Source organism: Saccostrea echinata, unplaced genomic scaffold (assembly GCF_033153115.1).
Source record: "Saccostrea echinata isolate AGI-Se365-2 ecotype Australia unplaced genomic scaffold, CSIRO_AGI_Sech_v1 ptg000012l, whole genome shotgun sequence".
In the NCBI taxonomy this organism is placed as follows: Eukaryota; Metazoa; Mollusca; class Bivalvia; order Ostreida; family Ostreidae; genus Saccostrea; species Saccostrea echinata.
The window spans coordinates 8,033,163-8,057,285 of NW_026889761.1; the positions used below are offsets into that span (position 1 = coordinate 8,033,163).

Genomic DNA, 24,123 nt, shown 5'->3' on the forward strand with positions numbered 1-24,123 from the left:
AGTAAATTCTGAAAACATAATTAGTTTTGTTTTCAATTAAAAATTATGCATGTATTTGTCCCCGACTACAAAATTATGTTTGCATTAGAACCATGATCGTCAGTTATTCCCGAATACAAAATATAGGTCAAAACAATTCGACAAGTTTATATGTAGACTGGAAATGCATCTAATTATGTGGTAATGAATCATTTGTGAATTTCGAAATAAATCTACTTGTTAAGTTACATCATTTCAATATTTAGTTTCATTCTATGTGTATATAAATAATATTTGATAGACAAATGAAAGTCATTCAGGATTTTCAGCCAGAGTTAGAGAAGTATGCTGCTATTTCAAATACAACTCGTATTCTGTGCATTGTGTATTACACAGAGCCAGGGAAGAAACATAATTTTAACAGGAGACGATGCCACTAAAAACCTAGAAAACTTTGCATTTGACTTCAAGTTCAGGATTGGAAGTAACATCGGTAATATTTATAAACATGTCTCTTTTATACTAGTATTCTATTAAAATTTAATCTATTGATATTTTAAATACTTTAAGTTGAGTAAAAACTGAAATGATATTTACCACATCAACTGATATCTCCGCACAATTTTTATTTTCAGTTTCCGTTAATGAACCATTCAGTTCAATGAAATGTGAGTATACTAATTTACTAATTCCAAACAGCAGTGAAAAGAATTCTTCTTTTTCTTTAAAATAGTGTCCAGTCTGTTGCTTTTTAATTTCTTAAACTTTATTGAAAAAAAATCTCAAAAGTCTATTGAAACAATACAGTTTGGGAGAAGAGCAAACACAAACCTCCAAAACCTTATCGTTAGGATCAAGTTCAAGTTCTATGGAGGAGCAATTAAGCATCCACTGTCGACTGGTCACACCCGCCGTGTGCTCCCTGTCACGACTGGGTAAACGGAAAAATCAGTAGACAATTCAGTATGAAAATAATGGCCTAAGAATGGTCATCATATCGTAAAATGTATACGATACTTGGGTGCATTTTTGGACGAAAATCTTAATTTGAAAGAACATGTAAATAGGAAATGTCGTACAGCAATGTTAAATTATCCAAGGATCAAAAACATTCGTAAATATTTAACGAAGGAAGCTACGGAAATTTTGGTTCTATCAATAGTTATTTCACATTTATACTATTGCAATGTTATTTTATTCGGTACAGCTTAATACGAAATTAATAAAATGCACCGAATTCAAAACATGTGTGCCTCGTTTTTGAAATTGTTCATACGTAGAACATGCTCTTGTGTATCGAATCAATCGGGAGACATAAACTCCATATGCATATAATGTATATTGCTACATAAAATATGGAAGTTGACATAGAAAATTTGAAGTCATCACGTTTATCATTAAGTCTAGTTGCTAGTTTGCCATTAATGCCTTTCTCTAAGAAAAAAAAGATGCGTTCCAAAAAAAAAAAAAAAAAAAAAAAAAAAAAAAAAAAAGAATTTTTGCTAAGGTACAAAGTAAACGTTTTCTTTAAAAAGACGAATTTTTTTCCGGAGTCATATCAAGGGTTCAATCCAGCATTTAGAAATTTCTGTTTTAGTGAAACTTTGGTATACGCATGTAAATGAATATCACTATTTCAGCAGGGATCTAATTTCACCTCACAGTCTTAAATTCCACAATTCATTTGCATGGTTCAAAAAAGTTAGTTCGAATTGATGCAGAAAATAAGACATCTACAAAATTTAACATTATCGAATGTATTTTTTTTCTAGTTTCCAACCCAGAGCCGTCCAGTCTACCGGTAATAAAATGTAAGTAATTGTTTGCAATATTGGAGACATTTTTTTCAAACTTAATAACTTATATCCAAATCTGTTTTTGATAATTTGTTAAATGACTGAGCCAGATATTTATGCGTTTTTGCTAATAATCACAGATAGAAACACTTTTATTGAAGCAATTTGAAATGGATTTTCAGTTGGAAAAATAATCAGAAAAGACAATTACAAAATTGTCATAATGTATTTCGAATTATTTCTGTCTTCCTCCAGAAATATGAATATATTTATCAAAACTTTCTAAAGTTTGAGAAAATAAAATAATTCCTCTCTTCCTTTGTATAGACAAAAAGGACGGAGATTGGATTCTTGTTTTCAAAGCCCAGAGTTTGACAGGAATTTCTCCCTTTGAAATATACAAGTCAGAGGGTGTTCGGCACGAATTCTGGGGTTCATTTCCTGAACGTTGTACTGATCTGGCTAAAGTATCAGGATGTTTCACGCCATACAGAACTGGTTTGATCGACAGCTGGGAAAAACTAGACATTCAACAGGTAGTGTTGAAAAAATCACTGAGAAATAACATAAAGATCTACTAGTATCAGTAAATCACATTTAACACCAAATTTAGTCTTTAATTGTTTTTTTTCCTTAACAAATTCCTGTCCAAAATAATCTTAATTATGGACTTTGATGTCATTCCATTTTAGGTTCGATTTTTGGTTATTATCAATAGTGAAATTAAAAGAGAAATTATTTTTGACGGAAAAAACAGCACCAGCACCGACTGGTTTTCTAGTCGGCGGATTCTGAGTTCATCTTGGACGGATCTAACAGCAACTCAAACATACAATCTCTTCTCTCTACAAGGGATACAAGAGTACGTATACCACTATAATGACTAGTACACATAAATGACACAAAATCACATTAATATGATATAAGTGGCTGCATGATTTCTATAAAAGATAATGAGAAGTTGTAGCTTTGTGAACAGTACGAGTATAGTTTATTTCAAATAAGTAGTAAAAATACAGTAAATTAAAACCATATACAGTTATCAACAAACTGTTTGAAGTAATGTACAGATATGACTTGCAAGAGATCCAGAGAGTTTTGAAGTGATAGAGGCGAAACAGTCAAACAATTAAATAAGGTTAAGTCCTATTCTGGGGAGTGGAATATTGGGAATGAAACAAGTATTGAGTTTTATGAAGGGTTGAAGCTAGGGAGTTGGAAGCCATCTTGTTTTGCCAGTGTGGTTTAATTACTTCGTTTGCTATGAATACGGAAACGTTAAGCTTTTATCTTTGTTTCAGTGGAAGAGTGAACAGACACTGGTCAATTTCTCATAATTTTGGAGGATGTCCAAATGACAGAGCCTGGTTTACCACCTCATTTTATCCTCCAACCGGATGTGCCTTTGATAAACGAGAATCGGCGATGCCTAACTTTGTCGTCTGTCCTGGAACAACAATGTGCAATATGCAAAGAGGTAATTTTTTGCATTTGATTTATTCTCTTCTCTTCTTTTTCACTTCCGTTTCTTTCTGCTTTATTTATTTCTTAAAATATACCATGTACATTTGATAAGTGTTTGTAATGCTTGTATACAACATGTTTTACTAATAAGTCAGACTCATTCAAAGATACTTTTAATGAGAATATGTAATGAGACTGAGCATGCAATCTGAATCATAATCGCATATATCATGTAAATGTTATTGTACGTACACATTATATATATTCCTGTTACTTCTACATCTACGAGGGGTGATCAAAAAGTTCGGGAACTAATTGAATTACTTCAATGTAAGATACGAAATAAGGTTTCAGTCCTCTCCAATTTAAATGCACATCTGCCACCGTTCTGACCATGCGCGAATCACGTGATACAGGCGGTCACTTGACATGCTCCGTATCGTTCTGTTCACAGAGGCTAAAAGATTTTTCCGACTCTTATATTTCTTACCATGCATGCTATTTTTTAAAACAAGAACGGTCCATTTGTCTGAAATTGCCAAATCTCGGAAATAGGATGAGATGATAAGAATACCCTTTCCCAGAATGAGCATGGTGACCATCACAACCCGACTCCTCTGTCTTGGGAGCGTCGTTTATCCAATGTGGATAAAGTTTGGGCGCCTTCTTTTTATCATATCTGATATGTCTGAAGTCTAAAGTAAACGATACTTTAGGGATTTAATAATCATATTATTGTAAAGATATTCAACTATTTTTCTAACTGTTACTTGGCGATCTTCCATAACAAATTGCTCAACTTTACTGCCGTTCTTAGCTAGAGTAGGACAGAGTCAATCATTTTTTGTCTCAAGTGATCTACATATTGACGTCATTTTCACATTGTGACGTCCCAAACATGACATAGCATCTGCTATTTATAGAACATGTATATGACTATATGTGTACCAAATTTCATTTTGATCTGAATTTTGTAAATATAGAGATAGTTCGCGAACTTTTTGATCACCCCTCGTAATTATTGAAATGATGGTGTTGAGTATGCTTAACATTATTTTGATTTCCTACAGTTATATAGTATTCTTTGTTTATGAAATGTTTAACATGCATGCCTTACATTCATAACCTGTAATTGAAAATTGAAATAATTTGGTTTTACATGACCGTTCACTTTTTGGGAGACAGTTCAGAATAAATAATACAATAAAAAGATGGTTATATACTGAGTAATTGTTTCCCCTTTAATCGATATCATTTTTTAGCTCACCTGAGCCGAAGGCTCAAGTGAGCTTTTCTGATCACATTTTGTCCGTCGTCCGTCTGTCCGTCTGTCTGTCTGTCCGTCCGTCTGTAAACTTTTCACATTTTTGACTTCTTCTCAAGAACCACTGGGCCAATTTTGACTAAACTTGGTACAAAGCATCCTTGGGTGAAGGGAAATTTAAATTGTTAAAATGAAGGGCCAAGTCCCCTCACAAGGGGAGATAATCAAGAGAAGACAAAAATAGGATGGGGTCATTAAAAAATCTTCTTCTCAAGAACCACAGGGCCAGTAAAGCTGAAACTTATATGGAAGCATCCTGGGGTAGTGTAGATTCTAAATTGTTCAAATCATGACCCCCGGGGGTAGGGCGGGGCCACAATGTGGAATCAATGTTTTACATAGAAATATATAGGAAAAATCTTTAAAAATCTTCTTCTCAAGAACCACTGGGCCAGAAAAGCTGAAACTTATGTGGAAGCATCCTGGGATAGTGTAGATTCTAAATTGTTCAAATCATGACCCCCGGGGGTAGGGCGGGGCCACAATAGGGAATCCAAGTTTTACATTGAAATATATAGGAAAAATCTTTAAAAATCTTCTTCTCAAGAACCACTGGGCCAGAAAAGCTGAAACTTATGTGGAAGCATCCTCAAGTAGTGTACACTCTAAATTGTTCAAATCATGACCCAGGGGATAGGGCGGGGCCACAATAGGGGGAATCCCAAGTTTTACATTGAAATATATAGGAAAAATCTTTAAAAATATTCTCAAGAACCACTGGACCAGAAAAACTGAAACTTATGTGGAAGCATCCTGGGGTAGTGTAGATACTAAATTGTTCAAATCATGGCCCCTGGGGGGAGGGTGGGGCCACAATAGGTATTACAAGGGGGGAGTCTGGTAATGAACAGCATGGCCAAAGTTACTCAAGTGAGCGATGTGGTCCATGGGCCTCTTGTCTCGATCATCTGGTTAAAATTAGATCCTTTGATCCCCACCTGTAGATTGTTAGTCAATGTTGCATGCTTTTTTGTTCGGTCAAAAAATCAAAACTAATTTCAATTATTATAACGAAGCAAAACAAGACAAAAACAGATTATTAGTTTTGCTCATATTAATGAGTTTTACCATTAGAAAATCGCCTATATAGATATTATGTTTCTGCTAAGTAAAACGATTATTCATTTAATAAAGATTTGTTCCAAATTTATGTTAATTTTATTAAACAAAATCAGCATTGTGTATTTTTCTTGTTTATAATACGTGTTTCAAGTTATCTTTTTATATATATATATATATATATATATATATATATATATATATATATATATATATATATATATATATATATATATATATATATATATAAAATAATGGTATTATTTAGCAGAAACATAATATCTATAAAAGCGATTTTCTAACGGTTAAACTCATTAATATGAGCAAAAGTAATGATTTGTATTTTGTCTTTTCTGTTTCGCTATAATGTTTTAATATTTTATCTTTTTCAGAGTCGATCAATGCGGACGCCTTCGCTATCCAGATAAAAGCTAAAAACAAGTTGCCGATGATCTAGATGATGGAATGAATCAAAGATGATTACTCTAAAAAAGTGACAGATGTCTAATGACGTATTTTTATACCTTGGGCCTTAAAGACTACATATGTATCTAATGAAAAGGATATAAAAAGTCAAATTGAAATGCTGAGCGAAAATAAGTATTAATTCAATGATGAATTTTCGACAAATTGATTTGTCACTTGTTTTGCTGCATGATCGGAATCTTATCATTTTGAAACAAGAACAAATCATGTGAAAACATTTTGATAAAATATATGATACATATTCAATATCAGCCTGTTTGAAATAACATTACAAGACCTCAAGTTTATATTTTGTACAGTTCTTGAAAAATAAACGTGTACAAAATGTTACCCTTTCCTGAAAAATATGTAATGTACATGTATATGTACAATATACAGGCAATAAAATCCATGGCAATACATAGAAGTTTTTTTTCACTAAATATTTTTTTCTCCAAGAGAGTTTAATAAGTCAAATTATTCTACAAGCTTCACATACATGAAGTGTAGATTCAAGTTTTTTTTTAATTAGAGTGAGACCACATATGTAGGAATATTCTTAAGTCTTTGTATTACAACTGCATCTTTAAAAAAATGCCTTACTTTCAAATCTGGTTATCCATCTTAAATTCACCTCTCTTGGTCTTTGAAGAACATTTAATAAGATAAGTTATTTTTGTCTCATCTTTATTTAACTATTATTCAAGTCTACCTGATCATTAAAACTTTGAAAGTACTTTTTGTGTTTTACAATAAAAATCTTGCATAATTCTCTCATTCTATTAACCTTTCAAATATATTATTTATTTACAGTGATAAATTGTCAAAAGTGAATGGAAAAGAGGAATAACTTCTCTCAGTAGAATACAAATTAATAGAGCCCTGGTCAGGACCAGAACACTTGATCAAATTGTCCAGATGTTCACAAATCTGGTAAAAATACCCTTGCTTATTAAAACTTTTACTCTGTTTGCCTCCGATATGCCCAGGAGCAAAGAAGATTTTCAAAGAAATAATGCATTTTCACTAAAGATATCATACTATAACCCACGACCAAGAGTCAAGAAATTTACAAATGTGGAAGAAGTACCCTCATCATAACTATGCACATAGTTGAAGATTTTCAAAGAATTGATACATTTTCACTATATGATCAATAGAGCCCCACCCTAACACCAGAACCTCTGAGCCAGGGGCCATGAAATTCACAATTTGGGAAGAGGCACTCTTGCTGCTCATCATAACTATGTACTTAGTTTGCTTACCCAGGAGCAGAAAAGAGTATTTTTCAAAGAATTAATGCATTTGCACCATACAATGAATAGAGCGCCGCCCTAACACCAGAACCCCTAACCCAGGGGCTATGAAATTCACAATTTGGGAAGAGGCACCCTTCCTCTTCATAACGTTTTACTTAGTTTGTTTACTATCCGGGAGAAGAGAAGATTTTCAAAGAATTAATACATTTGCACTATATAATCAATAGAGCTCCGCCCTAACACCAGTGAGAACCCCTGACCCAGGGGCCATGAAATTCACAAATTGCACCCTTGCTCATCATCGCTATGTATTTAGTTATAGTTAGTTTAATACCCATGATAATAGCGAGCGCAGCGAGCGGCGCGAAGCGCCGCTCGTCACTGCGAGCTCTTAAAGCAACGCCTGGGCGAAAAGAAAATTCGGACTTTGCATATTGATCCAAATGAATTTTTTTCCGCAGTTACCTGTGGTCCCATAATGCTTAGCGAATTGCATCTCGTCGGAAACTGCGTTCTCGCGGTGGCAATAAAAGTCAACAAAAAATAAAATCACCTTGATATAATGGATAAACAGCAGACAAATAGTGGAATAAGTGTTCTTGATTAAAATTAGCACTGTTCACACTTCGTTTTGGTAGACTAATGCAACATACATACGACGTCATATGACGTCAAAGTCTAGACGTAGCAAATGTCACGTGCGGTTAAACTAGCCTGATCTAAGTAATGAAAACTGATAGGTATCTGCGCTCGCCCTAACGGTCGCACCGTCAACATATTAGAATAAGATTTTCAAACAAATAATGCACCTCTGACCCTGGGGCCATGAATTTCACAATTTTGGTAGAGGGCTCAATGCTAATTACAATCATGCCAACAGTTTGATTGCTTGATGTCAAGAAGTAAAAAATAAGATTTTTAAAGATTGCATTAATTTTGGTGGTTTTAGCTCCACCCCTTAGGCCCCAGAGGACAGGGATCATGAAATTCACATTTTTTGTTCCCCTTCACACATAGATGTTATATGTCAAAATTGGTTGAAAGTGGTTTAGCAGTTTCAGAGAAGTTTAAAATGTTCGAATGTTAACGCACAAAGTACGACGCGCGAAGACAGACAAAAACGGGTAGCAATAGGTCACCTTAGCCTGGTTCTGGCCTACCCATAATGCTACGCACAGTACTGTGCGTAGCATTATGGGTAGACCGGAACCAGGCTAAGGTGACCTGAGTGACTACGGTGACCTAAAAATTGAAACCATTTCCGTCCTAGGTTCCGGAATCATGACATGGGCACAAAATTTTGACAGACAGGCTGACAGACAACCATGTTAAAATCAATATGTTTACTCGATCGCTTTGGAGAAAATATAATTAACATTAAAGATGTAATATTTGCATCTTTATAAGGGAAAGGCAAATGTTCAAGGATTTGTTGTTTCCGTGAAAAGCAGCAGCTGCATGTGTCTCAGCTTATATAAACTTAATTTTTTATGAGGTATTTATTTTAAAAGCAAGCGAAATTTTTAATCAATGATAATGTTCAAAACTTATACAGTCAGATGTAGAAGTAATGTTAAACTGTATATGGATTTTTTTAATTAATAAAACATGAAATATTTGTAAAATGCTGTAAAAATCTATCAACTATACCAAATTTCTAGTATTTGGTTACTTGTTATTGCGAGGGACAGTACCATGATTTATGCATCTACGAGGAAGACTGATTCACTGTATCTCAGACTATTCAGAGGACAACGTCTCCAGAAAAGAAAAAGAAGCCACCGTGCGGTCGCATTTTTGGACCATCAACTGATCAAGGAAAAATAAAAGAACCCGGACTTCAACGATCATAGCATACACAACAGCTAATCAAGTATTAACGCAAAGTCCTATGCATGTCTACCATTTGGATAGTTAATTAATCCAACCCCTTATGTTTTTGTGATAAAAAAAAAAAACTAGTTAAAAGTACTTGTCTTCACGACAATTTAAAGTAACGCCTCGGGTTATTCTTTCATTGCACCATGTTTTTAGGCTTTTGTTCTACTTTTTATTACTGAAAAACTCTACAGGTATGGAGATATATATATATATATATATATATATATATATATATACAGTACAGGCCACGAGTTTTCCCCGAAAAACACGGGGCCCCGTGGACCGCAAGTCCACGCTTTTGCGTGGACCTCGATCAATGTCGGCGTCTTTGAAGTTAGGATGGCTGCGCACCGTGTAACACGGTGTGTACGCGCGGTGTATCACAGTGTCCCATTACGATATCACGCAGAACTTTAAAAAAAAGTATTCATTGTCGTTGTTTAATCAATTATATCAATTTCCTTTGAAATAATTTTTTTTTTACTTTTTTTCTTAAATATTAGTTCCTCATTATCGATATACAGATGTTTGAACAAATAAGATGTCCTAAAATCTAAGATCCACGTGCTCGTGCCCAGCACCGAAAAGGCAAAGTCTTCAAATGTGTACACACATCCATGTAAGTCGTGTTTCAAAACCTAGTTATACGAGAGAAAAAATATGTTCGATAAACTATTATAACGCTTAGAAGGAATAGTGATTACACTTTCGTAAATAAATTACCTGGTTGTCTTTTCTTTCGATTATAGCTGTGTTCATTTTAATTACAGTCATTTTCATCTATTTTTTTTTTCGGCACGTATGCATTCATATGTCGTATTTATCAGATGCATATTTTATTTTATAAATCATTTCTACATAAAGAGAATTTTTAAAAAAAAAATACCTAAAATAAAATTTAAAACGTGTCAGATACACGCACATAATTCATAAACTCTCTGATAATTTAAGGATTATTGCAGTCTGTAATGTTGTAAAATATGGAGGAAAATATATATCACACACAAAAAAGTCGAGTTTTGGTATACTGTACATATATTACCTTATCCTGAAATTATTTAATGAAAAATGTGTCGAACGGCTTGCGAAAAAAAAAAAATCAATTACATGTAGCGAATGTAGTTCGGGGATGTACATGCATAGAATAATTTAAAAGCTTCTCTTATGATCAAAGTCTTTGTAAAGTTATTATCATGGTTTTAGAGAAAAAAAATATGTAGTTACATGTAGTAAAATCCCTGGCCTCTTTCAAGCTATTACGTTTGTTACCCCCCCCCCCCTTCTAAATTAATCGAGAGTCTGAAGATTTTTTTTTTATGTTACGTTATTTTGAAATAAAACAACCATAATCTAACAGGTTACATGTTTATATGTGTCTGAAAAGGAATAATTTACAAAGTAAGTTTGTAATCAAGCCAAAGTACACGTGTGGTGGCGTAACTCGGTAGATGAATTTCGCTGAAAGTCAGTTGAGTGTGTTATACACTTGATGTGGTCAAAGACGAAAGGTGTGATAAACACACAGCGCCCCCGGCCCTCCGGCTCTGTCCCAATATATTTTTAAGAAAGGTGTGAACTCGGAACTAACCATAAGAATGTTTCAAATCACAAGACTTTCGTGTAAACAGACTTTCTGAGCCATCTAGCGTCGTGCGATTTTGATTGACAGGTGTAGCACGAGGATTTCGTGTGTAACCAAGAACAACATGTTGCAACTGGGTTGACTATGAAACAATGTTGCAGAATTTAAATAGTATTATAGAATGGTTAATTGTGACTTTGGTAATGTAAATAAAACGAAGAATTAATATTATTATTATTTTTTTTTAACAGATTTATGTGAAAGGGGGTTAAAAGAATCTCTCTCTCGTTCTCTCTCTCTGATTTTTTTTTTACACACTTTTCAATTAAAGAAAAACTTAATATAAAATACTTACTCTGAAAGGGTTTTAAAACATAAATACTAGTTTATAAAAAGAAAAAAAAACGTCGGTTACGAGAAATACGCGTTGGCATTATTAAACGAAGAATTAAATGATTTTTTTTTCTTCAGACTTATGTGAAATGAAAGGGGGTTAAGAGCATCTCTCTCTCTCTCTCCTTTATCTCTCTGACATTGTTTCTTTACATAATTAAGGAAAAAACATATTAAATTGTTACACTGAAAGGATTTTTAAAACAGAATTTATACTTACTAGTTTATGTAAAGAATTTATTCTGTTACGAAAAATACGCACATTATTGTACACAGGAATTTTGCTCTCGATTCTCGCTTATAAATTCAGAATAATATAAGATTTACAAAATAAATGTGCACTACACAAGAATATAAATGCTTGGTTTGTACACTAAAACAAATACATGCAGCTCGGATCGTATACCACATGTAACACTGATCATGCCATTTCTTCGTTGCGTGATTACGTGGGATTAAATTCTTCAGACATTAAAAATTTCAATCCAAGTAATAATTTTAAAAAGTAACTAAACAACTTTACAAAATATGAACTTCTGGGCGAACGGTAAATTGAACTCCATTTAATTTTTCTGTTACTGATATTTAATCCTGTTACATGTATCATTAGTACAATTCAGAACTCTAATGTCTTCTAGATTAGAAAACGATAATTATACACTACATATAAATCAATGTGCTAATTGTTTTAAAATCTTAAAATATTTTATCAGAACAAAATTATTTTTCTCTGTAATGTTATGGACACGGTTCGGCACGGAGGGAATTTTTTGGGCACGGTGCGACACGGGGTGCATTAGCAGGGATTTTTCTAGACACGGTGCGGCACGGTGTGCCTACCTGTGTATTTCAAATCCACACACACCGTGCTACACCGTGTACACGGTGTAACACAGAGCATTTCATACGGTGTGTTTTCCACCGTGCGACGGGGAAAACTCGTGGCCTGTACTGTATATATATATATATATATATATATATATATATATATATATATATATATATATATATATATATATATATATATATATATATATATATATATATATGTACTGAAAGGAAAAAAATGCAGGGTAACATAATATGCGACATTTTTTTACTATAACCGAAAATTATGAAAATTGGTCAGAGGGATACGAAAGCCCAGAAGGCTCTCGTATTTCGAAACTCGAATGAGCCTTCTGGGCTTCGTAGCTTTCGTAGAGGGAGGGATATCTTGGTTACTGTACATTAAAATCAGTCTTCAGAACTACTCAACCGTGAAATGTATGACGTCACATAAGGAAAGTGGTAAAAAGCCGAAAACACGTGCATATCGATGACGACATGTTTTTCAACTCTTCTCGTAGTACCATTTGCTGCACTTAACACCGTTTTCGATATTAACAGTCGATTTGAAATCAAGGTATGGTTGACGATACCGTAGTACCATGGGGTCTGGCTATTGCATTGCCTAAGTAAGGACAAAGGCAACGACAGATTTCTGTGCAGTTTGTTGTGAATTTTTCCACAATAGAACGTTTTATCCGTCCTCAGAGAGGGCGTAGAAAGGTTTACAACCAACCGTGACGATGACGTTGTCGCGTAACAGCGCCACGTAAAGATTGGGCTATTCATTACTCTAAAACTGCTGTTAATACAGCAGGCTATCATAATTATTACATTCACCCCAAAACTGAAGGAAATCGATAGCGCGATTTTGGTTTGTGAGCTCGTCAACTTTACGTAAGTGTTCCTCTAACTCGCGCATGCGTGCATCGTTTGCTTATTTTTTTTGGGCATGTTAACCCCCCTCCAAATGCTGCCAGGGTTTGTCAAGATTTTCTCGCGAACACATTTATCGACTTGACTGGTCTCTTGTCAAGTCCCTATTTTTTGCATCAAACGTCTGTGGGACTACGTGGACGATAGGGTTTAAAATGTCAAAGCTGGTCTCAATCAACTAATGGCTGCCTTCTCGGAAGGGTTGAATAATATCTCTATTAGAAGGATAAACACACTGATGAACTCCATGCATAGGAGAATCAAGGCTGTGACAGATGCGCGAGGGAGACGTGAAATATTGAGAATTTTCATTTTTCACTTTTGGGGGGTACCGTCATATGAGTTTCAATAACTCATGAACTACTGGGGAAAATCAAGTGAGATTTTGGTTACATTTTTATTAAAAATGATTTTAAATGTTAGATAGGATAACTGGAAAATAAATCTGAAATATATAACCTTATTTTAACTAAAAAGTTTACCCTGCGTTTCTTTTTCCTTTCAGTATATCTATCTATCTATCTATCTATCTATCTATCTAATTATCTATCTATCTATCTATCTATCTATCTATCTATCTATATATATATATATATATATATATATATATATATATATATATATATATATATATATATATATATATATATATCCCCAAATGATAAACTTTGATATATCTGTAATAAAAGACAAATAGCAGATGAGTATCACTGAATTCTAGAATGTCAATTTTTTTCATAATGGAATGCCGAAAAAGGCATCTACCAAAATAAAATTGTAATAGATCAAATTTTCAGAATTATTGTCATTTAATGATTAAATTGTGTAATTACATATTTATCTAAAGTATATGAACAAATCTGTCCTCCATAATTATTTTTGTTTACCTAATTTGTATGTATTCCCGCTATTTCACGTGTATCTTTAGTATATTGTCTTTGTATACATGTATAATGTACTTAGAACCTCATATACCACTAAGTGGTTTGAAAGAATAAATTGAACTAAGTCTTGAATTCGAAGCAACTAGACAGTTGGAAGTGCATAATTACAGTTCACATAAAAAAAATTAAAATCTTTGTGGATCAATAATTCATAAATAATTAAAATATTACCTAAGAGAAGCATAAAATTATTCGCACTAAAATTTGAAAATATGTATCAGTTATAATAATGAATTTAAAAAAATAATATACAGTAATAAAAAGTTATTGCACACTATCACTGACTTTTAATGTTCGTTTACTTTGTTGTCACACCATGGTATAAAGCTGTTTTTGCAACGTTAAGTCTTAGAATTTGTTGTTGTTGTTTTGTAAGTGGGTTGTGTTTTCCAAGAGTGTTTTCACTGGATACTGGTAAAGGGAAATGTAATCAGTCTGACGGATTTTCCAACCAAAAGATGTAATTTTTATGATAGTTTTCAATCAATAATTCAAGCATTTTTTTGAATAGTTCATGTTGGTCAAGATAAATTAATTGAATATTTATTTGCATAAATGTTCCTCATTTGCACAAACAACAAGGGTTCTGAATAGTGATGCTTTTGACAAGTACCTTATGTTGAAAATGAAATATATAAACTCAATATTTACACCTTCAGTGTAAAACTGTTTGTGAAAGTAATAATAAACCACTGCGTGATACTTTCATCAAAAGATTAATGAAATGTACAAATAAAGACGTATAAATGCAATCAAATGGTCTAATATATATGCATAACTTTGAAAATAACACATGCAGCATTTGAAGGGATATTGCTAAAGCAAAATAATTTTTTATGGGATGTATATTTATTGATTCGCGCTGCAAATAATCAATCCCCAAAACAGTTATAAGAATGAATTTTTAAAAACTTTCTACCACCATATACATCCTGCCATGAAAACTGATAAAAACGCATTAATTTTAAATTGTCATCCTTTCCTGAAACAAATCAATTTTCCGTCGATTGAATATTTTGTTAAGCACCTTGTGAGTCTAACGATGCTTTTCTTCTCAACAAAAGCAGTTTTAATGGACACAGTTTTCTGTTTTTCTTTTTGTAGAATTGTCATCTGCATTTCGAATTTGACCACTCCGAACACTCGGTTAACTGGACACGTCATAGATAAAATATCGCCAATCGGGTTGCAGATGTGTCTGAAAGAGTGCTGGGCTAGATCTATTTGTGCGTCCTTGAATTTCTACCGGACGCAATTAGAATGTGAACTTTCCTCATCTAATGGCGAATTACATTCTTCAGATTTAGTCCATGACCCGGAATATGTTTATGTTGAGAAGGCAAAAGCACCAAAGGTAACTGATAACAAAATGAGATCAAAATAAGATTTATTTCGTATTTATTAAGGAGCGAATAGGAGAGTACGTTGCTTAATTTCCCGAAAGAATTCGTAACGCCTAATATAAATGATTGTGTGAAGTCTGGATACTACAGTATACAGGGCTATTTTCCCTATTTAAGTTTGTAAAAGAGTTTGTCACGTTTTTAAATTTAAATCTTAAATGGTGAAAACTGTTTTCTTTTAATTTGTTCCGTTTTAAATTCGCCTACTTGCGAGAAGGCAAAAGGAGCCAAAAATAAAACATGTACAGGGGCGAAAATTACTCGTCATACAGTAAATGTAGTGTGCTGTACCAAACACCCCGCTCACGTGGCATTTATTCTAAGCATCTGATTTGAAATATGTGCACTATGTACAGCATGTGTATTTTGAAGATATTCTCTGCTTTTGTTTTAACAGAAAAGAAAGTGGTTAAAGTCTCTGATATATCTTTCAAAAGTATTGGAAGCGATTTATTCAGACAAAATGACGTGGAAAGACCGTTGTTCGGATTCAAATTATCTACCATCAATAGCTAATTACGATTAAAACTGCATAAGAAAAGAAAAGAAAAAAAAAAAGATTGGTAAACTATATACAAACATGTACTAAGTTTACCTTAGTAATACTGTGTTTCAATGTACTAGTATTCCTTTGCTCCAGAAACCCTTGACAAGTAAGATGGTGCTGGAGGTGAATATTATGGATCTTTGTAATGACCTCTCCCAATTTTCAAATATATGTACAAAGGAGTATTCTACTTAAGTATAGTAGTGTGGTCCCTTTTTCCACCCTTGGTTTACCGGTTAAATATTAGCATACGGTATTTTGTTTGTTTTCATTGTGTACAACGAAGTATTTCTAATTAAAACATTGTGTATTTATAATGAATAATTAAACATATCAGAAAATACAAGCCTATTTTTAACACCTATCGCACTAAAAAATGCCGGAACATTTTCCCCCGATCAGACCACGGTTTCTCTATTACATGGAAATGGGCGGAGACATTTATATTAGATACTATAAAAAGAAGATCTTGGTATAATATTTTTCTTTCAAAGAACGAATTATATGTTCAAGATTCACAATCAATTACAAATACAATTTTCTATTTACAAAACTTTGGGAATAAAAGCTATAACAAAATGAACCAAACAAGTCCATGCTGATCGATATAAAACTGAGTACGTTTCAACTGAGAACTAGCACGTTCACTGGGGGCATTTACCTGTAACGATACAAAACCACGTGGCTTGTTATGATTCTAAACAGGTCATAAAGAGGTTAATCGCATGTAAATGAAGTCAGCGAAGAGATTCAAAATCACAATACTTTTAATTAGAAAACATAGAGCACAAGGTTGTTCAACAAAGATATTTTCACTCAACCTTTAAACATATAATACACACATTATATTTCAAACTCGACTCTGAACAAACCTGTGCTCGGTGTGTACGAAAGCTTTGAAGTGTGTATATGTCACTGATTTCTTTTGATATTCATGAAAATCAAAGGACCCTACCTTCAACGCGCAGCTTCGTATGCTGCCTATATCTATTGTTTGACATTTTTAGATGATGAATCAAATAATAAAGACATTAATTAATAATAAAATTTAATTTTTAAACATTTTAATAAATGTTCGAAATTTGACGAGTAACCGGGGACCACAGATAAGCCTTATTGAGACTTGTTCTTTAAATTGAACAAATTCTTAATTTGAGAGAGGACATATTATCACAATGAAAAATGATAGTTGTAAGCACTTTGATTTACTGTATAGTAAAATCTTCTATACTTTGATTTTCGATAATAAAATTTTTATTTACCATAGTCAAGTGTGGTTAATTATAGTTTGTTATTATATAGTATTCTTGGTAGGATGTTCCGAGACGATATGTTATATATGCAGAATTCAAACGTGAATTTCAGAATAATTCTACAAAATTTTAGATGTGTGATGCACTAGCTTCGTTTTCGGCCTATAACCTTTACATAAACGTGTCAGGGATAGACCCAGAATTTCAGTTTCATTGTCGGGAGATAGGTCCACTCAAAGAGATTCTCACTCTGACAAAGAGAAAACAAACCCCCTATATAACACACACACACACACACACACACACACACACACACATATATATATATATATATATATATATATATATATATATATATATATATATATATATATATATATATATATATATATATATATATCCATGACAAGAACAATAGAATTGTCAAATGTTTGAGATGCCCTGTCGAAAAGATTAGAAAGTCATAAAAACAAAAGACATTGAAAATAAAAAAATAACTAACACTACAACTAGACTACTAAACCCTATATACTAGTTTGTTTGTTTGGTTTTTTTTAAATACAATTTTTGCATGCTTAATTTGAAAGTTGAAAACCAATAGATTGGAAATAATAACATATTAATAACATATATAATGACATATCACCTGTTCTGATAGGTTAAAATTCATGTTACACAGTAAGTTACGATTGGTTCGAAGTACATGTAAATTGATTCGTCACTCTTGTATATAGAGTTAACGTAAATTTCTAGCATTAAACACTTTTTTTCAGACAGACTTTGAGGACTGCAATGAATCATGTTTTTCCGAAAGTAAATGTGTGGAAACAGTTTCAGGTCCAGCCTGTGTCAAGTCAGGTTTGATAATCAATAACAATGATGATAACATATTTCTGTTTATGGTTAAAAAAAAGTTAACAGAGGATGATGGTACACTTATTTATATGTATTTGATAGATTGTCCTCGCCTTCATCCAGACAGGGGTAATACTTCTGTAGTTGTCACCTCCACCACTGTAGGGACAGTTCTGAACTATCACTGCACTAAATTCCCAGACACACATGTGTCCCTGACTTCTACTTGTCTCCCCAATGGAACATGGACATCCCAGTTGGAACTTTGCAAATCCTCCATACCTCGAGGTAATTAAACAGGGAAAAGGAAAGAATAATAAAGTGTTAACTTAGAATTAGATTTCATTAAAAGTTACTGAGCTAACCACATCATGTATTCCGTTGTAATACATGGTTTCTAGGTGGTGTTGGTATTTCAATAAATATTTGGTAGGAAGTACTAAAAACCGATGCCATTTGACGGTGCAATATTTTTTTCTCTGTGAAAAGCATTTGTTTATCTTTAAAAAAATATATTTTCATATCAATTTTCCAGTAAGTTTTTCCTGTACATTGATGTTTCTTGCTTTTACTTTCCATCGCTTTTCTTCTTTATATTAGATAATTCTTTGTAATGAAATTTGATTTGATTAGTTGTAGTTTATCCATTCTGTGTTTATGCACAAAAAACTAATGTATCATTGAAAGTTTTTTTTTTCTTGTCAAGACATTCCCGATTGTTTTAATATATCCTCGTCCTGTTGGTATCAATACAACGTTTCCGTGGACAATTCTTGGAATAATTGTTCCGGAGGAATAACATACATCAGAAAAACAGCATATATCTCCCTGCCTTATGTCGCGGTGATGCTGTGCAATAGTACCAGGTCAGTAACGTTATAGTTATACTGCCAACATATTACTGTTTGCCCTATTATTGTAAAGTAAAAACAAATGATTCAAATATCAGTATCAGTAAAGTTTAATTATATTATTTGTCGTTTCTTTACAAACCTATTATTACAATATAGTTCTAATAAATACACAAAACGTTCATGATAGATCAATGTTCAATGAATTTTTTCAACAACCGTCTTGTAAAAATGCTTAGAAAATATTTTTTTTCACATGCATACTGTTTCAATAAGAATTGCGTATTTGTCATTTATTTGTATCAAGATATTTGAATAAAGAAAAGCATGTGTATTTATGTTGCGCTAGAAAAGAAAATTGCTACCAAAGCCATCTGAAAAAAAAATGTTTGATTGTCCTCTCTCTCGACTGATTAAAAACGGCCCGACTCAAAGAACGAGGGCGCTTTTAATTGGCATTCGGCAGGAATCTGGGCGCACTTGAAAAGTGAAAATTTCATTGTTGTCACAGCATTCTTTTGATGTATCGAGTTCCTGTAAAATAGAAGGGAAATATTTTCCCGATATTGTGTTTTGATTTCCTATAAAATAACTAATAAAATAACTTGATTTCCTATAAAATAATAGGCGAGATGATTCATTTGGTACAAAATGTCACATTTTAAAACACGTTTTTCTAAAAAATTGCTATCTCTGGGTCATCTTTCCATGCTTTTCAAACGTTATTTGTATGCATTCTAGTTCAAAGAAACAAATAATCATTTTTTTAAAAAAAAAAAAAAAAAAAAAAAAAAAAAAAAAAAAAAAAAAAAAAAAAAGGAGAGAAGACACAGAGACCATAAAAAATTAACCTTTTCCAAAAAAAAAAAAAAAAATTCCAATGTGTAAATGCGGTGCTTCATTGTCGTTTTAATATCCAAGTTGTATATGTAGCGATGATAGCTAAGTAGTATGCGTTACCCGTCCCGTGAAATGGAGTCGAAATTTTTTTTGGTTCGATCCTCGCAAGGACCTTTAATAATTTTTTAATGTTTTGTCATTTTTTTTTGTACTGATTTATTTTAAAATGGATAAAATCTGGTTCTGTTGCATTGAGAGCGAAAGTAATTCTAAGAATTCTTCCAACCTACTGATACTTTAATATACCCAATGCAAAAATATACAAGAGGCCCATGGGCTACGACGCTCACCTGAGTAACTTTGGCCTTGCTGTTTTTCATCTGATTTCCCCCCTTGTAGTACTTATTGTGGCCCCGCCCTACCCCCAGGGGTCATGATTTGAACAATTAAGATCTACACTACCCCAGGATGCTTCAACTTAAGTTTCGGCTTTTCTGGCCCAGTGGTTCTTGAGTAGAAGATTTTTAAAGATTTTTGCTACATATTTCAATGAAAATAATGTAAAACTTGGATTCCCTATTGTGGTCCCGCCCTACTCCCAGGGGTCATGATTCAATCAATTTAAAATCTACACTACCCCAGGATGCTTTCACTTAAGTTTCAGTTTCTCTGGCCCAGTGGTTCTTGAGAAGAATATTTTTAAAGATTTTTACTACATATTACAATGTAAAACTTAGATTCCCTATTGTGGCCCCGCCCTACCCCCGGGGATCATGATTTGAACAATTTAGAATTTACACTACCCAGAATGCTTCCACATAAGTTTCAGCTTTTCTGGCCCAGTGGTTCTTGAGAGGAACGCAGGTAGGTTAAGGCTTCCCGTAGAATATCACAGTGCACTCTGTGCCTTCACATCTCTGAACTACCAAAATATGACGTCATAATGGAAAATGACGTCAAGTCACTGCAAACTTGAGGTGTTATGACGGGGAGAGTGTCATGAACTTTACACTTTATTTCAAACTGCATGTAAAATGCTAGATAGCTATTGCATAATTCACGGGTCGGTAAAGGTTTTTTAAGTCGTATATGTCCGAATATTTTAAAAATACACCGCTTACCTACCCTTGATTGAAATTCAGCATGTATAAAATGCTTATGAAAAATATACTTTTGAAATGTACTCTGTTTTATACCCGTGATTGAAGGTAGAATTTATTTTGCGTGTATAAAAGAGTCTGGCGCAGGTGATTAATGAGGATTAATCTGAGAATTTTTGTGGAAATCTTTAAGAAGAGGTTGTTCTCTAACTGAATCTTGCTTGGGAAAAATGTATGTTGGCTTTGTTTTAATACAAATTACGATATTGTGTGGAAAATACCCTCAAATTTGTAGGTAAGTTAAATTTCTCAGGAAATATTTTGTATCTAAGTAATACTATGACTTTTCCCAAGCACATTTCGGATACACAAGGATACGATGAGTTTACTTACATAACAAAATGTTAATAATTATTGTGGTAATCAGCTGCGCCGAAGCGATTTATATGAAACACTTCAAAAAATTATAAATGACCGTCACGTGATCTGCAAAGTCATGTGATATCATAACAAATATGTTAATATATAGCCGAGGAAACCCTCTATATAAATTGGAAGTACTTAAGTTCAATACTTATAAATTAAAACCAAAAACGACCTCGCAATGACATAGTATGTTTTGAGCGCATTTTAAAGCTTCGGGAAGCCTTAACATAGCTGCGAAGATTTTTTAATGACCCCACCCGATTTTTGTCTTTTCTTGATTATCTCCCATTGGAAGGGGGCTTGGCCCTTCATTTTAATAATTTAAACTCCCCTTTACCTAAGAATGCTTTGTACCAAGTTTGGTTAAAATTGGCCCAGTGGTTCTTGAGAAAAAGTTGAAAATGTGAAAAGTTTACAGACGGACGGACGGACTCACAGACGGACAGCTGGACGGACGGACGACGGAAAACGGGTGATCAGAAAAGCTCACTTGAGCTTTCAGCTTAGGTGAGCTAAAATGCTATTACGTATATATTTTTTCTATGACATATAAAAGGACACACGCAACGTAGTTTTGAACTAGTTTTCTTATTTCCTGTATAATTTAAGAAGTTCCAATAATAGATTGATCTTTATGCGATTTTAACATGCCTGATAATGCTGTAAGCCTATATCTCCTCTGAATCAAATTTTCACGATTCTAAACTAAGACTATCTTGGAAAACTATTGATGGGAGAGGTACATTGAAAAGTACATGTATGTTGCGTATGACCTTATATTGAAAGATTAAAAATAAGTATTATGTATAAATTGTTTAAGTGGAGTCTGCTTCATCGCAGTATTTTTCATTTGATTTCACTGCTTATGTGAATTTTAGATACAAAATATTTGGAGGTCAGAACATAACAGATACATTTCTAAACATTGCTGATGGATCAGGCTCCGGAGCTGATCACTGTGAACTTGTGGGCGGATCTGAAGGAAATGCTCAGTTACCTGGTGATTATCCGTTCGCACCAGTAGTGTCAGGTAAGCTCGTCAGCGTAGTTTCACTTTTTTGCAATTTGACACTGCTTTTCCGCGACAAGTACTGCTTTTTCGCGATGATATCTATTGCTTTCCGCGACTTATTTTAACATTTACCTCTTCCGTTAGCCAGGTAAAACCTGTTGCCCAATGCTTTCCACGCGGAGGTAGGATTTGAATCAGGAAAAGTCTTGTAAAACACCGGAGGAGAACAATGATTTAAAAACATTAGCACTGGATAAAACAATGATGAAAAAAAATCCTCTAGTCTAAATATTAAAAGATGCACAGAACAAATATACATATTTTCACATTTCACTGCAAACTTCATATAGATTTGTCTCTGTATGAACGATTTCCTTAATGTCTAAAAAGTACCACCCACCAGTGTAAAAGGCAAAATTCATTCAATTTTTATCACACTGTGAGATACTACTCACAACCGAGAAGAGCTCAATATACATAACTAAAATAAATCAATCGCGGAAAAGCAATGTGAAGCCAGGTCAGAAGAGCGCGGGGGGCCAGGGGTATAGTATTTTGCTATAGAATAGAACGGAATATTTATTCAAACAATTTGGGCCCACAGAGGATCATAAAGATGAACAATGTCCGAAATCATAGTCATAAATAACAATAAACAGAACAAAAAACAATTACATAATGAACAGAGAGTTAATTGACAACTTTTATGATGCATGAAATGTATACAAATAGTATATGAATAATGACTGTAATATGCCTATATTGTACTATGTTGTTTTCTCATGTTAAGATTTTCATTTAAATAATGGCATAATAAAACAACAAACTCAGAATCTTCATTTGACATAATCCATGTAAACAGGTCAACATTATTAAGCAGTATTAAATTTGGAAATGTTTTAAAGATTTTTATTTAAAAACTATCCTCTGGAATAATTATACAGTGGGCATTCTAGCAAAAAAAAAAAAAATGTATTTCTTCCTCAATTGGACTTGAAGTACAGTAACGACAGACTCTTTCACACCTGGGAAGAATTTCATTTTTACCACAATTATTAAGGACAGATGATACAACCAATTTTTTTTTCTTTAGAGGAGACTTAATATCATCTCACAGTTTTAGAAAAGTGGATAATTCTTTGAATGTTTCTCCTTAGACTTGGAGAATGAAATACCTTCCATATTTCCCTCAAAAAGTACACAACCAGAGTAATCATGGTAAAATTGTTTAATCTTCATTCATTTACCCTTTTTTTCCTTCAAAAATGTTTCTAAAGGTCAGCACAGAGTGAACTGATATTACATTTATTCAATAACCTGTTGTAATTTCTTGCATAAAAGAAATGACACTTGGAAAATATTAGTTGATACTTCAATAAAATTACAAATACAGACATTCATAATCAATTATTTTAGATATTTGTTGCATTTGTCCTTGAATCAAATAATTTGATGATAATGCATTCATATCCTTTATTACAGTCCGATTTTCATATTAATATGAATTTATTTATTTGCATACATATTTAACAATTGATCACTGAAAAATGAAGTGGAAAAATATGAACAGGAAAGTAAAGCAAGTGTAAAAATATATCATATACCTTTTTCCTCTTTAGATTTTTTCTTTAGACTCCTTCTTGTGGAAATTCTTCAAAATAAAATATATTTTTGCGGCCGATTTGATGCTTTGCATCAATTTAAAAGTTTTTTTTTATTGTTTTGATAGAATAATTCCTTATTGATAGCATGCATTAAAGTAGTAATTTTAGTTAAAGTATTTTTAGTTAAAAATAGTTTTATATTATCTTTAATTATTGTTATTAATGCATTTCATTTTTTTTTTTTTTTTGTCAGTTTTAATCATATATCAAATTTATAATTTTACAAGATTCTTACAAGAGGCGCTCCCCAGCATGGGAGTGT

General features: G+C 33.0%; 2 protein-coding genes across 2 annotated transcripts; both read left to right on the forward strand.

Annotated features, from left to right (window-relative positions):
* Positions 1–307: 307 nt before the first annotated feature.
* Positions 308–6,514, forward strand: LOC133185288 (uncharacterized). Its single transcript, XM_061320405.1, has 7 exons — positions 308–472; positions 615–647; positions 1,752–1,790; positions 2,103–2,311; positions 2,468–2,637; positions 3,077–3,252; positions 6,015–6,514. Exons 1-7 carry the CDS (start codon positions 325–327, stop codon positions 6,077–6,079), a joined length of 840 nt encoding a protein of 279 aa, XP_061176389.1. The 5' UTR covers positions 308–324; the 3' UTR covers positions 6,080–6,514.
* An 8,438-nt stretch (positions 6,515–14,952) lies between these two features.
* LOC133185756 (uncharacterized) lies at positions 14,953–18,264 on the forward strand. Its single transcript, XM_061321055.1, has 3 exons — positions 14,953–15,264; positions 17,887–17,971; positions 18,071–18,264. The coding sequence occupies exons 1-3, from the start codon at positions 14,953–14,955 to the stop codon at positions 18,262–18,264; spliced, it is 591 nt and encodes a 196-aa protein (XP_061177039.1).
* Positions 18,265–24,123: the final 5,859 nt, after the last annotated feature.